General features: G+C 44.1%; 1 protein-coding gene across 1 annotated transcript in view; it reads left to right on the top strand.

Annotated features, from left to right (window-relative positions):
• The first annotated feature begins 4,779 nt into the window (after positions 1–4,779).
• Positions 4,780–17,532, top strand: part of ISM1 (isthmin 1) — a 71,742-nt gene continuing 58,989 nt past the window's right edge. The window contains exon 1 of the mRNA XM_001494570.6: positions 4,780–4,917. Coding sequence (XP_001494620.1) covers positions 4,780–4,917 — 138 coding nt within the window. The remainder of the gene's footprint in view (positions 4,918–17,532) is intronic.

Here is a 17,532-nt window from a genome sequence, read left to right as displayed (position 1 = left end):
GGTGTTCTGGCAGAGTTGGGAGTTGGTAAGAGCTCTGCTCCAGGGATCCAGGCTGATCATTGCTCTAGGGCCACCCAGGGCAGAAAAATCCAGTCAGCAGACAAGGAAAAAGAAAGACCATCATGCACAGGACACTTTCATGGGCTAAATACAGAAGTGGCACACATCACTTCTATCCCCATTCTATTGGCCAGAACTCAGTCACATGGCTGTAGATAAATGCAGAGGATATTGGGAATGTAGTCTCCTAGTACACCCAGAAAGATGAGCAAACACATTTTGGTGAACATGCAACAGCATCCGCCACAACCCCTAAATGCTAATCATTCTTATACCGAGGAAAAGTCTCTGGTTTTGACTTCTCTAATCTGTTTTATACCTCACATATAGTATGCATGTATTTAAATTTTTTTTAACTGAGCCCTCACCTTTTTGAGATACATATTAAAATATGTACTAGTGAAATAATATGATATCATGGATTTGGTTCAAAATAATCCAAGGAGGAAGTACATGAGAATATAGATGAGACAAGATTGGCCATGAGTCTTGTTGAAGCTGGGTTATGGGTATGTGAGGATTCATTGCATTATTCTCTTTCCTTTTGTATATATTTAAAATTTTCCTTAATAAAAAGTCCTTTTAAAGATTACTAAAACAACTTTTTGCTGTCTTGCAACAGTTTTTAATAAAAAAATATTAAAACAATAAAATCCTGACCATAATAGACTATAAGGTTCTCTTCAATGATATTTGCTACAAGTGTTCAGGCTTGTTATTAATTTCTCCTACTTTCTCCAAATATTCCAATCAAATAAGCTTATCTGCAATAGAAATGGACCAATAATAAAAGACAAAGTCCATAAGAGAATAGTACAATTAAGAGACAAAAGAGTTAATATTCATAAGTCAGTCACTTACAGAAGGAACACTCTAAGGAGAGTTAATTTATTAAGTTGGGTCTATATAATGACCACGTTTGTCACTTTCATTAAACAAACACTGACTGAGCAACTTCTACATGCAAGACACTGTGCTCAGCTCTCGAAACACAATGATGATGAGGCAGGTGTCCTTGTCTTGAAGAGTGTACTTGTCAGGAGGGGTAACACTAGTCGTTGTAGCAAACATCTCCAAATCACCATGGCTTTGAACAATAAAGTTTTATTTCTCACTGTGCAAGGTTAAATGCAGATACTCGTGGTCCAATAGCTCTCTTTTGAGCAGTAACTCAGAGTTTTGGGTTCCTTCCACTCAGAATCCTTTGTCATGTAGAAAGGAAAGAGAGAGGGTGTGTAGATGATCACTCGGGATGTTTTATGGCCAGGTCTTGAAGTAACAGAGCTCTTCACAGTCCCACCTAGACTGTGTTGCTGGAAAATGTTCTCTAGCTGTGAACCCAAAAAGAAGAAAACTAGATACCGGAGGGGGTGGGGAAGTGTGCTCTGGAATGTTCTACCAGAAAGGTGATCCAGGTTTGGTGGGAAGGCAGACATGCAAACAGACACATTCTACTAGGGTATAGTAGGATCAATAATAAAGATATGAATAAGGTGCTGTGGGAACTCTAAAGAAGGAAGTAGGGTTTTTAAAACTTTTATCAACTATTGGTACAATTTCATAAATGTGCTTGAAACTTAATTTGTTTGGGCTATTAAATTTGTAATTCTTTTTCCACAAAAATTGCAATCCAGTTTTCCCTAACTCCTTGAAAGTAGAGCACTGCTGGCAGCCTTGTTTGGCAACTTTAGTCACAGAGCACAGGCGTTTATCAATACTAGTTATGTGTGCTTACTAGAACACAAATTCACCCGGAATTTGGATCTCACAGTGTGAAAGGATTTTAATAGGATTCATTCATACATTTGTTCAACATTTTATAAAGACTTCTGTCCCCAAAATTCAATTTACAATTTTTACAACATTTTAAAAGACTTTGATCTCCAACTCTCCCTTTACAAATTTACAAGAATTTACACTCACTGCAAGGATTTCTTTCCAGAGTTTTTTAAAAGCTATTTTTCCTTAGGAACCAAAAATGTTAATTTTAGAGAAGAGGAGAGGCAGTTGAGGCTCACATGTGGGGACGGTGTGTGATGAAAATGCAGGACACAGCCACGCCTGGATTCTAATTTAGATCAGCCTGCCTCAGGCAACAGGAAAGTCATTTGTCCCTGTGTGCCCATACCGTAGTCTGGCACAAGTCGTGGTGAGAGCCACCCTTAAACTCAGTCTCTGACTATCGGATTCTTGTTTGCCATCTTAATTTATATATTCCATCCATGTGCCAATTCTCCCGACCTCCCCTCCTTTCTAAGTGATTCTAATTACAAAACACACAGGAGGATCCTTGAGGGACCTGAAAGCTGCTGGGGACACCCTCTTTGATCTCCCATCTGAACCACAACGGTCTATTGTTTCAATTCTCCCTCAGCTCTCCAGTTGACAATTATTGGCATTTTAGAGCCTGGAGATAGCAATAAGATGCCCGACAGGACCGGCCACCTAAAAATCCAAAGGAGGCACTCCCACCAAACATCTCCCCTTTCTTCCTCCTCCCTCCCTCCACAAAAATTACTGAAAAGGAAAAGATATCGAGTGCTTTATAGAAAGCTGCCAATATATTAATAAGATGCTAGGGCTGGTTAGAATTTTAAAGATGCTCAAGTCATCTCTAAAGCGGCAACTAGCCCTTCCTTCCCCTGACAAAATAAACCACAGGCGCACTATTCCTTAACCACCGCTATTTAAATTCTACAGAATGCCACGATGACCCGAGGAACTTTCGGAATGTTCAGTGTTTCTTGTCTTAATTTGGGTAAGACTTGGCCGAGGTGCCTGGTGTAAAGATGTGAACTCCGAAGGTTAGTTGACTTAAGAATCTTACTTGTTCGTAGGACCGCGAGGAGGAGGGCAGAGACCGGGCGGGGGGAGGGGCGTGTCGGCGAGAAAGGTTTGTTTATTTAATTTCAGTCGCCAAGAGACAATGGGGAGGATCCATCCCGGGGGCACTGGAGTCCAGGATGCGGGATGGGCTTGGAAATTTGCGAAATAGATATGTGCGAACGCCTGGGCTGGCAGCGCCGCTAGCGGGGAGGGAAGAGCAGGGCGGGCACAGGGGAGGAGGGAAGGAGGAAACCGGCTGGGAGGCAGGGGAAGCGCAGTATAAAAGGCCCTAGCCTTACCGTGCGCCCGCCACTCCGAGCCACTTTGGGAAGGCGGGAGCCAGGGCAAGATCGAGAGGGAGGGAAACGCGCGGGGCCACTGCTGTGACCTGAGCCCACCTCCGGACCCAATTCTTTCTTGCCTCCCCGGCGAGGACCCCGCACCCTCGGCTCGACCCCGGAGCCCTTCTACTCGCCAGCTGCCCCCTGCAAGGCATGAGCGGCGCGCGGGAGCCCGAGGCTGCAGCGCGGTCATGAGGCGGCGGCCCAGGAGTGGAGGCTGTGCGACGGCAGACCCCAGATCCCCACCGGGCGGGGCGCCTCCAGGATGAGCCCTCCGACCCGCGACTGCCTGAGCTGAGATTCACCTGGGTGCCCAACCTACGTTCCGTGCGCCTGAGCCGCGGGCACCCGGCCGCGGCAGCTTCCCGCCGCGACACCTGCGCGCTGGACCAGACGCACGCCCAGCGAATCGGACTCGCTTCCCTTCCCAGGCTCTACAGGGCTCCGCGGGCGCGTAAGCTGCAGTACTCCGGGAGAGGCGGCCAGCCGTCCAGGAGCAAGTGTCAAGACCTTTCTGGAACGACACTTTATCGCCCCCCTCATACACACGCACGCCAGCGTCAGGCAGGGGCGCACAGTCGCAGACAGACACCTGGCTTGTCCGGCGCCCCCTCCGTTCTCCATCACCACAACTCCCAGCTCCACTCTATCAATAAAGGTTTCTAAACTCGCCTAGGCACCCCCACCCACCCACAGCCCAGAGCCTCAGTGCGCACAAGGGCTCTGCCCTCGCCGGCCACAGCGACCTCGGCAGCGGTGGCGCGCACTTGGCACAGCCCGGCAGGAGGACGCGGACCCCAGAGGGGTGCCCAGGTCACCTCCAAACAGTGACAACACCCGTGTACCCCAGGCCCCCATCTGGAGCCGGCTCACCCTAAGACTCGGCGGCGGGGCGGCGCGGCCCGCGGCCCGAAAGAGCGCAGGGAGGAGGGGAGGTGGCTCGTCGGGTGAGTGGCTCCGGGCGGCAAGGGCGGGGGAGCCAAGCGTGGAGGTAACTCCGGGCCGCCACTGAAGCCCTCCTCCTCCTTCTCCTCCTCCTCCTCCTTCTCCTCCTCCTCCTGCTCCCCGCGCTCCTCTGGCGGCCGCTCCCGCTCCAGCTGCGGCGCCGCGGCCACATCTGGGGCGCCCATGTGCACTCGGGGGCTCGGCTGCGCCCGCCCTGCCGCCGCCCCCGCTGCCCCCTGCCCGCAGGGTGGTCCCTGGCCCGGCCCGGGTCCCGGGCAGCCCCCAGTCCCTGCCGCCGCCGACGCCGGGGCGCGCCGGGGTTTGCTCCGCAGCCGGCTTGGACGCCCCCGGCCCCGCCGTGGCTCCGCCGTGGTGCGGAGGCGGCGGCGGCGGCGGCGGCGGCGGTGGTGGCTCCTGCTCCCCCGGCCCGGCGCGCCCCGCCGCGCCCAGCGCCAGCCCTGCGGGCCCGGGGAGCGGGGCCCCGGCGGGGGCCGAGGCGGGAGCCGCGCTGCCGGGCTCCCGGGCTCCGACTCCTCCTCCCCCGGCGCCACCGCCACCGCCGCCGCCGCCCGCCGCGCCAGGTCCTAAAGCCGCGCGTCTCAAGAGGATGGTGCGCCTGGCGGCCGAGCTGCTGCTGCTGCTGGGGCTGCTGCTGCTCACGCTGCACATCACGGTGCTACGCGGTTCGGGAGCCGCAGACAGGCCAGACGCGGCCGCGGGCAACGCCAGCCGGACCGAGCTGCAGGTGAGTGCGCTGCCGGAGAGGGGCGCGCGTGGCAGCGGGGACGCGGGTGGCGGGGTGCTGAGCTAACGACTGACGGATGCGAGGAGGCGGGTCCCGCGTCCCACCAAAGAGCAACTGTTTTGGCAGCGGTTTTGCCTGGGCAACCTGTCTCAGGCAGAGGCCGAGCAAGGGGATGCGCCTGGGGACTGGCTTCAAGGTCTGGCAGATCCCCTTCTCCAGGTCTGTCACGGGTCAGGTGCCTGGGGGTGCGAGGCTTGGGATGGGCGGAGGAAGTGTGGAGCGTGTAAGTGTTTGCTCTGGGGTGCTGCCAGTCTTTGGTTGCCCTTTAGAAGCTGAGTAATGTTGTTCTGGGCGGGGGGAGCAGAAGGAGACTGACTATGGGATGAGATCCCCAAACTAGGTTTGAGAAAAGAACCCGAGTGAGCCTGCCCCTTCAGAGAGCAATGCCAAAGGTCAGGAAATAATTTGTCGAGGAGGATGGCCAGACGTCCTCTCTCCTCCCACGCGGTCCCTGTGCCTTCCGTGTCCTTCCCCAGCCATGCAGAGGGCGCGGAGTCAAGCCACTTGTCATACTTTGGGCTGGAGTTGCCCGCGGCTTTTAAACGTGTAGCAAAGACTTCTTCCTAGCGTTCTGCCCCTGTTGAAGGTCGCCTTAGGAATGGGATTCTGATGATCTGTTCAGCTATGAGACAGGGGAGTAGGTCGCAGCTGGGGAGGGGGTAGCGGGCGTCAGACACAAGGTGAATTCTGGTTTCCGAATAAAGGATTGCCCCGGTAGGGATTTCCTGTCGCTGCCTTGGAAAGCGCGTTTCTTTGGGTTTGAAGGTGTGACAGCTGTCAGCTCGGGGCATGGGTAGAAGTCAGCAGGGATTTTCCCAGGAACCATCGGGAAATTTCTGGCTTCTGAAATCTTCTCTTCAAACCAGCCCCCCTAAAACTCTTCACTCTGCAATGTCGAGATAAGCGTTATTCATTGTTCCCAAAGGGCTTTACAGTCATTGCCCTTGCTAATTCATTTTTTACATCTTTATGTCATTTGTAGAGGAAAAACTCTACTGTTAAGGAGAGAAGAATTCACTTAAATACTTCCATAGTGCTCACCATGTGCCACTGTTTTAAATGCTTTACAGACTTTAATTGATTTAATGAGGTACTATACTGTTAATATCCCCCCTTTACAGACACAAAAACTGAGGCAGAGAGGTTAAGAAACTTAGTTCACACATCCCAGATTCTTGATTAATTACACAACATTTTCTCTCTGCCAGGGTGTTTAGACTAAAGCATGGTGATCCTTGCACACAAATACAAACCAGCAATGGAAAAGTATACACCCCAGAATCTCAAGTTCTTTTAAATGTGGGACATTTCTGAAAATGTCCTATCTTTGTGGGGCCCCCTCGTCTCCTTCTGTGGGAAAACAGGTACAGTGACAGACTGACGGGATTCCTTTGGGGAATTGAGTCACCACCATTCTATAGACTGTGGTACACCCACCTGTCTAACACTGTAGGACTAATTCTTAATATCTTCAAGATTTCTGGAAGTCATATTTTAAATATGATGCTTTCTTTCCTCGTGGACTCATGAAAAGCTGTAAAAATGATGTTCTATGGAAAAGTAAATTTGGCAGATTTCTTTATGAGGTGTCTGCTATCATTAGAATAACCTGGGGTTGGCCTTTTCCGCCTGAACAGCAAGGTAATGAGAGAAGCAGCTGGTGGAAGTGGCAATGGCAGAGGGGAAGTGGATTAAATTCTCAGAAGGGCTTTTGGCCGAAGAACTGCCCCAAGAGGGCAGAAGAAAAGGGGGATTTAGAAAAAGTAATGCTCCCAGGAAGATCTTGAGTCCCTAGCAGCTGCTAATCCACCAGCTTCGGCTTATCTGTTAGTAGTGTTTAGTTATTCTATTCACTCAAGGCACTTTATCCAAATGGAATGATGAGTTTCATAGTTTAGTTCATAATTTTACCCTCTTTTGTAATTTGTTATTATAAAAGTTTTATATTCTTCCTGACTAAAGTTATTTCTTTGGCCCTTTGACTCTCCAAAGGCATTACGATTCAAATGGAGAGAGTATGTTCTGCCAAGTGGGGAGGTGTGCAAGAGATATTTATTAGTGTGCCATTTTCAGGTCCCTACAGTGAACCCTAGTAGCAGGTGTATTTGAAAACAAAACTATGGACACTATATTCTTTCTGTTTACTGGATATTTTTAACTTCTCTTAAACTCCATTTAAATTTGAAGACGCTGTGATATCTTAAGCTGCTAAAATCATTCTTTGCAACCAGAAAGTTAATCAATCCTTATACTACATTATTTTTGTTGTCATATCTGCTTAAAACATTCTAAAATATGAGGTTGAAGTCAGAAATACACGACGGTAGGTTTATTGACCCAAACTGTAGTATATTTGGGATCATTTAAAAAGAGATACACCTTTATTTAAGCTCAAGTGGTTTTGACATTTCAAGGACACCCAATAAAATGGTAGTAAGAATAACAACCATAATAGCTAAGATTTGTCAAGTGCTTTTTATGTGTCAGGCACTGTTCTTAGCACTTTACGTATATTAACTGTTTAAATCCTCAGAAAAATCCCATGAATTTGGTGTGATCGTTATCCCTGTCTCACATGAAAAAACTGGGGTTAGGGAACTTGCCCAAGGTTGCCCTCATCGAAGATGCTTAATTTGTTTTTGTTATTTCATAGTGTAAAAATCTTTGAGGAATGTTTGTATTCCAAGTTCTTCGTAAAGTCATCATGCTGACTACAAGAGGGAGAAAGCCTTTTAACAATTTACATTTTCCAACGTACCTTGACAGTCTTATTGTGCCAAATATGAACACATATACGCATATATACCCACACATTGATACATTACACACACACACACACACACACACACATATATAAACATGATCTAACAAGATTTTTTGGTAGTTTCAGCATACTAGGGGAGATGTTTTTGCCTCTGTAAGTGACTGTCCTGTCCTGTAGATGTGCTGTTATGAGGTGGCAGTAAAATGCTTTGGCACACTATCTCTATTGGTTATGTGGCTCATGAACATAATGATCTTAGTCTTTGTACTGTTTTCAATGCTTTATTTTAAAATATCTAATAAGAAATTGTACAATTTTCTGCAACACCTCCCTAGAAATGCACAGAGACATCAACCTTGTTCACTTTTGAATGAAATCTTATCTCCTCTCTGAAATAAGTTTGTCTCCTGTTGATCAGCTACTCAGATTAGTTCTTTCATAGTCTTTAATTGATAATAGTAAGAGAACAACTATATAAAATAAAAGCAGTCTGGAAGACAGAATATCCCAAAATATAGACTCCACAGGCAATAATGATAATGGTGGTATCTCTTTTACTTAAAATTCAAATGAGCACCTCTCTACTAAATCTCAGCCAGATTTAGAACCATAAATTTCCACAGATTTTAAGTTATAAAGCAAGAACTCATTTAGACAGTGAGACTTAAGCAAGTATTGTAAAACATCAGATTGATTAGTTTTACAATAACATTAAAGCAAACCACACTCTGATGTGTAATTAAATGTTTTTGTTCTCTATCTCCTAACTAGCATCTTTATGAGTACTTTCCCCATTTTATCCCTCTACTTGCCTTCAATAAAAGAGCTTAGCTTCTTGTACTCACTGCTTCAGATTCAAGAGTTCATCTGAACTATTTGTACCAGTAGAAGCAAAAGCAACATTTATTTGTACTTCGTACAAGTAAGGTTCCTTACAATGACCCCCATGGGATAGGTAGCATTTATATACCTGTTTCACAAATGAGGAAATTGAGGCCTGAAGAGTTCTGAGTAGCTTTCCCAAGGCCGCACAGCTGTGATGGGGCAGGGCTAGGATTCAGACCCAGGCAGGCTGACTGTAGAGCCCAATTTCTTGTTCCAGTCCATCAACAAGTCTCCTCTAGCTCTGACTGAAGTCAACAGCCATTATGTTTCTTGTTTTGTGACTTGCTTGCCCATTTTCCAGACAGGCCATTTGCTCTTATCCCTGGAATTCTTTATAAATTATGCATAACTGTTCCACTTAGCTATTGCTGCATAACAAACCACTCCAAAACTTAGTGGCTTAAAACAACCATTTTATTTGCTCATGAGTTTGTGTGTCAGCAACTTGCTCTGGGCTCAGCTGGGTGGTTCTTCTGCTGATCTCACCTAGGATTACTCATGTGACTACAGCCTTCTGTTGACTCGATGTGGGCTAGAGGGTCCAAGATGACCTCACTCATATGGCTGATAGTTGGTGCTGGCTGTCACCTAGGCTTTCTTTCCGTATAGTCTTTCATCCTCAAGGAGGCTAGCCTGCACGTCTTTACATGGTGGACTCAGAGCAGCAGAATTTGCAAGACCTCTTGACCAGCTTGCACAACATCACTTCAGCTGCATTCTATTGGCCAAACAAATCACTGAGTCTGTTCAGAGTCTAGGGGACAGGAAATAGACTCCTCTTGATGGGAGAACAACAAAGCACCATCAAAAAGGAGCATGTGTACCATGATGGAAGGAATTATTGTGGCAATCTTTGCAAAATATCTACCATGTTGACTTTTTGTTTCATATACTTTGTAAATGCTTGGACCAACCTTGCACTCATCTTTTAACATCGTTTATGCTGCTTTTGGCCATGCAGAAACTTTCCATTTTAAATGTAATCCACTCTCAATCCTTTCCCTTATGACTTTTGGTTTGCTTGCCTTACTTAAGAAAGTTTTCCTTAAATAAAGATCATCAACATCTTTGTTCTAAAAGTTTTGTAGGTTATTTGTTGTTTTTTGGAACTGCAATCTACTTTGAAGTTATTTGTGGGTTTAAGGTTTAAGATAAAGATAAAACTTTGGTTTTTGTCCAAGTGAATAGTCACATGTCCTATTATATTTCTTAAATATTCCACTCTATAGTCATTGATACAAAATACCACTTTTATCACATATTAAAGTTTTCCCATATACGTAAGTCTGTTTCTTGACCTTCATTTGTCTATTCATGCACAAACACCACAGTTTCATTTAATGTAGCTTTTAGTGTGTTTTAATAGTATGTTTATGTTTATTTAAACATATTTATAAGTATATTTAAACATATGTAGTATGTTTAAATTTGTCTTTCCTTTCATTTTAAAAAAATTTTCTTAGAAATTCTTATAAAGTGTCTTCTTTCAAATAGACTTTATAATTATTTTGTTTAAAAATTCATTGAGATTTTTAATGGGAATTGCTTTCTATATGTTTTGGTTAAGTTGGGAAGAATTCAAAATTTTATGATTTTTAATCCTCCTATTCAGGACATGGTAGAGGTATCTATTTCTTGAGTTTTATAGTTTTATAGTTTATAGTTTTATAGTTTTCTTCATCTTTTTTTTCACATTTCTTTTTACAAGCTAATTTCTAGGTTTGATTGCTATTGTGGACAGGATTTTATTTTCTGTTATATTCTTCAGTTCGTTAGTTCGTTGGGAAAGCTATGCTTAGCAATACATGCTTACAGCTTTCTTGGTGTGTGCATGAGAGCTAGCAATATCCATTTCAGTAGTGCTATCATTATAGTTTCATGGCATGGGTTGTAAAACTTTTCAGTTTTCATTTTAGTACTTTAATAAGAATTATCTGTTTCCTATGAGATTATTGGGATTCACTCCTAAAGTCCTCTTGGGCTTGGTACCTCTTTGGTTGAGATCTCTGATTAATATTCTGCATTATTCCATGATCAATAGTCTGTTCAGATAATATTACTTTTCTTTAGTCAATTTTGATAATTTATGTTTTCCCAGAAAATCATACATTTTAACTGGATTTCAACTTTATCAGCATAAAGTTTGTACATATACAAGCATATTTTGCAAATATTTCATGACTGCATATTCTTTATGATATATGAAGGCTTCCATCTCTTTATGAGACCTATCAGATCAAGATTGTTAATTGTATTATGAAAATTCCTCAAGTCTTCATTTATCTATTGTCTACTTATCTGCTGATTACTCGAAGAACTTTTTTTTGAAGTATAATTGACATATGGTATCCTGTTTGTTTTAGGTATACATCATAGTGATGATATTGATATACATTATGAAATGATCTCCACGAACTTAATTGCATTCTTACCCAAATGTGGGGGACTGGTCTATTTCTCCTTCTGCTTTACTTATTTACTATTACTTATTTAGAATCCATAGTATTGGACATAAAATGTCCTTTAGGCGGGTTATAGTCCTATCAGGGTGAAATGTCTTATCTTTTTATTGACTTTTGCCTTGAATATTTTTTGTTGCTTGATAGTAATGTTGCTACTCCTTCTTTATCATTTTTTTTCTTTTGGCATTTGTTGGGTGTCATTTTCCAACCTTTATTTTCAGACTTTCTCTGCCTTTTTTGATTTGTGTCTCTCTTATTAATAACCAATAGCTAAATTTTCTTTTTCTGTGCAATACATCAATTAATTTAATTCATTTATATTTATTATTATTGCTAATAGATTTGAAAACATTTTTCCCATTTTATTTGGTACTCTCAAATTTCCATTTTTTTTGTTTGGTGTCTCACCCTCCAACTTATTATTTGTTTGACCTTTGAGAAGAAAGTTAGCCTCTTTATCTCTAAATTTCCTTATCTTTAAAATAGATATACAATACCTATTTCCTAATGTTGTAAGGATTAAAATGGTATTCCATGTATGACCATACCACAATTTGTTTATCCATTCTCCCATTGATGGACATTTGGGTCATTTCCAATGCTTTGGATATTATGAATAAGACCATGTTAACATTCTTATACAAGGCTTTCTGTAGACATATATTTTCATTTCTTGTGAGTAAATACCTAGCAGTGAAATGGACACAGCCTCTGTTCTCGGTATTATTATGGGAATGCCTCTAGGGAAATTCACTGCATTAGGGAGTTTTCTTTTACTTTCTCAGCTCCGTAGTGTCTCCCTTTCAGTGGGTTACTGTTTATTTCATTTCTATCAGAAATCATTCCCTCTTCTGTAGGTGACCCCCTCTCAGCTTTCCACTTCTGTTGTGGACTTATTTTTATATTTCGTCTGCCTTTCCAGTAGAATTTTGAGAGGGAAAAGAAGTAAACAGCAATGCTCACTTCATCACTTTGAACCAAAACACTAGCATTTTGTTTCTTAATTTTCTTTTCCTGTATACAAGCCAGAATAAAGTTCTATTATTTGTTCAACCCCTTCATTCATTCCCTTCCAGCCGTGTTCTAAAAGGCATTGATCTTTGTGGCTGGGGAACACTCTGAAAAGTCATGAGAAATATCCATTCAGTAAAGAAAAATCTATTTTTTGTTTTAAAGCCCCCAAGGGAAAGAAACACACACGATCTTCTATATGTCATACTGTTTGTTTGTTTGTTTGTTTTTGGTGAGGAAGATTGGCCCTGAGCTAACATCTGTGCCAATCGTCCTCTATTTTGTACATGGGGCACCACCACAGCATGGCTTGATGGGTGGTGTGTAGGTCCACACCCAGGATCGAACCTGCAAACCCCAGGCTGCCAAAGTAGAGCACGTGAACTTAACCACTACACCACTGGGCTGGCCCCACGAGTATTTTTTAAACAACCTTTAATGTAAGAACATCCTTCCTCTGGTGTATCCTTTAAGTCTTTTATGCTGTGTTTTAATTTCATATTTGCTTTTTTCTTCCCAATATTCATGAGTAGGTGACTGCCTTCTTTCAAGAAACATCTCATGCAGGCCTTGAAGATTATTATTTAGTAGTTCCCCTGTCTTCTCCAGATTCGATTATCTCAGTTTCTTTAACTTGTCTTCATTGGTCTTATTTTACAATGTTTTAATGGTTTCTGTGGTTCTCTTGTTTCTCTCTCATCTTCTGAAAACATCTTTCTTCTGTAATCCTTGGCTCAGGATTTTATGATTTATAAAGAAATGGATGGCAATGAAGCCTATTTCTTCAGTGACAGCTAAGTGTGTCCCTCTGTCCATATTCATCTCCCAAAAGACAGAAGATTATTTAGGGATGGGATAGCGGTGTCAGTTTGATGCCCAGGACTATACATAATGAGTTTTAAGAAACCGGAATGGAGTGTGTTATTGAAAAAAAATCTCATTTGGCATTTTATTTAAACCTTGTCTGTACTTCCCTTTCATATGAACTTCATAAGAAGCCATGAACATAAAAGACACAAAGGTTAATTTGTTTCTTTCTGTGGCACCTCAATCCAGAGGTTAGTGGGATGCCAGGCTAATAAATCCACCATGCTTGTGCCAAGCATTCCTCTTGGGACTAAGCACTTGTTGCCCACTGTGGTCTCTGACTTGTTAGCATAACCTATGGCTCATTCCCTTCTCTGCCTTCTTTCTCCTTCCATGACCAGAGTTTCCTAGGGTCATGTCCCATGTATACTGCTTGCTCTTTGTCTCTGGATTTGCTTCTGGGAGAACTCAAACTAAACAAAGCACTACTCAAACGTTAGTCAAGGGGATAACGACCACTTCTCTAGGTAGCGACGGTGTAGGAAAGGTATAAGGCAGCATTTCCCTGAGGCACCTGCTGCTTCTTACTGTCTTAACAAAGATGAAGTCTGTTAGCCTCAGAAATGGGTGCTGCAGTGGACAGCAACAGAGTCAAGCTATGCCATGCTCTCCCAGAGCAGCTGGGAAGAGGAGGATTCCAAAATGGTAGGAATGGGAAAGGTTAAGCCTAGGCAAATTCCTGGTGTTTAGAGAGGTAACCGGTCATTTTTCTCCAGTGACCCTGATCCCATACTTGTTTGCTGTTTTAGGTGGGAGGATGAGTGACAATAGGAAGTCCTCAAAGGTGTGTGGGATTGTCATCCAATGCCTGAAAAAGGCAGAGGCCAAGAGCCTCCATAAATATAGCTTCGCCTCAGCTCCCCAAGCACAGACCAGCATATGTCACTGGAAAGTTGTTTCTGTAAACTGAGTAGAAGTAAAAACAGCAGGTTAGCTACACTTTCTTCCTGTTGGCCTGACCCATGCACATTTTACTAAACCAAGTCATCTTGCACAGAGCACTGTTTGTGGCTGATGTACCTCTGAAAGAGAGAAACTGCCTTATACCCCTGGAAGGGACAGTGCTGCAGGGGCAATGGAATAGGAAAGTTCTCTCTTCAAGTTTGGGGCCCTGGGCTGCCAGGCTCACACTTTGGGACACCCAAGTCCCCAGATGTTCAACAGCAGGGACCTGGAAAAGGCGAGTAGACTTTGAATGCAATAGGCCACTAACTGCTGGACACCACATCTCTATTGTTAAAAATAATGAGGAGTGGCCAGAATCTATATGGAGGATGCAGGGAAGCTGCGAATGAAGTCATAACCTGCCCAGGTATTAACTTACTCCCACAGGCATCCAGATAGAATGTTCATGCCAATGCCAATGAAACAAATAAGAAACATGGCTTGGCTCCCAGCCACACCTCGGAGATACCGATGCAGAGAGAATGAGGGGGAAAGTGGCAGTTGTGTTATTATTTTTTTAAATACAGCTTTACTGAGGTGTAACTGACATACAGTGAACTACACAGACAAGTTTTGGCACCTGTGGAACCATCACCACCATCAAAGATGATGAATAAATCCACCATCTCCAAAAGTTTCCTCGTGCTCCTTTGTGATTCCTCTCTCATTCTAGCAATCCCCGGGTCACCATTACTCTGCCTTCTGTCACTGTAGATTAGTTTTTACATTCCCTAGACTTTTATATAAGTGGAATCATGCAGAATGTACAGTATTATACTCTATGGCTTCTTTGTTCACCATAATGATTTTGATTAATCCATGTTGTTTTGTATGTAAAGAGTTTATTCCTTTTTACTGCCAGTTAGTATTCCATTGTATGAATATACAACATGCTTATTCATTTACCCATTGAAGGACATTTAGGTTGTTTCCAATTTGGGCCTATTAAAATAAAGATGCTATGAACATTTGGGTATAAGTCTTTGCATGAACATATGCTTTCGTTTCTCTTCTCTAACTACTTAGAAGCAGAGTGGCTGGGTTGTATGGTAAGTGTAAGTTTAGCTTATTAGGAAATTGTGGCAATATTTTTAAGGCATTCACGTAACATGTTTAGGATCTGCAACAATCCCAAGGATGCCTTTGGAAAACTTAAAAGAATTTGGAAAGTGAGTCCCAGGATGATATTTTCCTACAGTTAAAACATAGGTGTGTGATCTACAATATATTGTGAAAAACCGAAGGGAGGACAGAAGATGCTGTCTCCGTGGAAAGAATTCTCCTATCTTTTCAGGATCCCCAAAGTACAAAAGTTTCATGGGGCTCAATTCTCCAGGTGATGGTGGTGATGATGGTGGTGGTAGAAGGAAGTTAGATGTTGGACAAGAAAACAGGGTTGGAAAAGTGTACCAATAGATGACTCAGCTTCATCTGTAAGCTGCTGTCCAGTGCTCCCTTCATCTTCTTGTCCCCATGCCCTGCCTGACTGGAAATTAAGAAAACCAGAAATAGATTTTGTATCTCCTGCCTGGGGACTCAACTACATTGTGACTTGGAAATCTGGCATTGGTTATAAGCCCAAAATGAATTGGAAGCCAGGTTTATTCCTGGGAACCTTCCAATTCCAGGAAGTAAAAGGGCAAAAATAAGAAAGGGCAGATCTCGTTAGATGTTTCTAATCCTTAGCCCAGGAAATGGGCTGAGGAAACTTTAATATGGGCTGACCTCCTGGCCATGCCAGACATTAGGAGAGGGCGGATTATTAGAAACCCACACAGGATTCTGATTGGAGAGAAAGACGATCCTCCCCTTACACACGAGGTGGCCCATCCACTGCCCTGATATTCACCAGGTGCAGTCGTGGCCCAGAGATACAGATGAGAAGCTCGAGAGGACTTCTTAGCCCAGGCACCCAGAGTGTGGTCTGTGGAACAGCAGCATAGCATTTCCTGGGAGCTTGGTAGAAAATAAGAATCTCAGGTCCCACTCAGAACTACTGAGTCAGGATCTGCATTTTACCAAGGGGCCCAGGTTAATCATATGCACATTACAATTTGAGAAGCACTGATCTAGATGCGTGCTTTTCTTGCAAGTTGCAAGTTCCAGAAAGCCCTCAGTACAGGTCAGGTATTATTCAGTGACTGACCAGTTAGGCTGCACAACAAACTACCCCAAAAGTCAGTGGCCTGCAACAGTAAGCATGTATTCTCATGCTCTGGTCAGCTGTGGGATCAGCAGATCTAGACTGGCTTGGCTCCAAGCTGTGGGTTAGGTCTGGGTTTCTTCCGTGCATTTCCCATTCTTCTGCAACCAGCAGGCTACCTGCCACACATTTATCTCATGGGGATAAAAAAGTGCAGAAAGACAAAGACAAGCCCAGATGCACAAGCACACTTGGATCACAGCTTGGATCACGGCTGTTGGCATCCTGTCAGCAAAAAGTCCCAAGGCATGGGCTTTGGATTTGTGTCAATTCCACTTCTGCTTCTCACTTTCGTGTGTGCCCTTAGACAACAGTCTCACACTTCTCTGTGCTTCTGTGTCCTGTTGAGTAAAGTGGGATAGTAATAGCTACATCACAGGAAGTTTGTGTGATGTAAGGACTGTCCTTGGTGCATAGGAATGGTTTAACTCATGGGTGTTGGTATTACACAGCTGTGTGACCTTGGGAGAGTTGCTTCAACTCTCTGCATTTTATTTTCCTTAGCTAAGAATAGACATCCCAGTGGGATAATTCTACTATTTTTTGAACTTAATTTTCGAAACTGATGAGGATGATGATGCTGATACCAAAGCTATCATTGGGCATTTATTCTGAGCCAGGCACTGCTGTAAGGACTTTATATGTATTTACTCCTTTAATTCTCGTAACAGTCCAATGGGGATTATCTCCATTTTGCAGTTGAAGAAACTGAGGCGGAGCAATGTCAGGAAATCAGCGTTTGGCATCTGTGTGTTCTGAGTCCCTCATGTGGAGGGAAACTTCACAGAACTGATGCAGTGCAGGCTGGCTCCATGTGGCTGACACACAATTCTGCCTCATGCTTCTGAAAAGGCTGTTCTTGGCTGCTTTTCTCATGTGGAAGAAGGAAAGGAAAGAGCAGCGGGAGCTCAAGAGAAGAGACTGGGGAAGCAGCTGGCCTCCTGCTTAAACAGTCTCCTGCCTACCCCGCCCGCCATGCAGCCATGTCCCGGGAAGCAGATACCAGATGGATATGCTGCACATTTCCAGTGGGACCCAGCCATCACCTAGGAGTTTGTTGTGGAGTTGCTCAGCCTGACTCTGGGCCAGAGTTGGGCCGAGGAGAAGGGTGAGGCCCAAAGGCACCTGCCTCTGAGAAGTGAGTGCTGGAAAAAGCCCTGGATTGCACTGCCGGCACAGGATTCCACCCACCAAAGATTGTTTCTGAGTCAAGACGTGCACGTCAATCTCTTTCCGTCTTCCTTCTGAATGGTCTCCGTTGTGCAGTTTCTCTGCTTAAATATCATGTGCTCCATGGTAGGGATGGAGCTGTGCCTGCAAATATGTTATTCATCACTCACAGATCTTTAACAATTTAAGCCTGCAGCCGCTTTCCCTGACAGAGGGGCACCCTTTCCTACCTTCCTTTCCCAGTCGTA

Source organism: Equus caballus, chromosome 22 (genome assembly GCF_041296265.1).
Source record: "Equus caballus isolate H_3958 breed thoroughbred chromosome 22, TB-T2T, whole genome shotgun sequence".
Lineage (NCBI taxonomy): Eukaryota > Metazoa > Chordata > Mammalia > Perissodactyla > Equidae > Equus > Equus caballus.
Note: the sequence above shows the minus strand (reverse complement) of the source record. Positions and strands in the feature narration are given on the sequence as shown.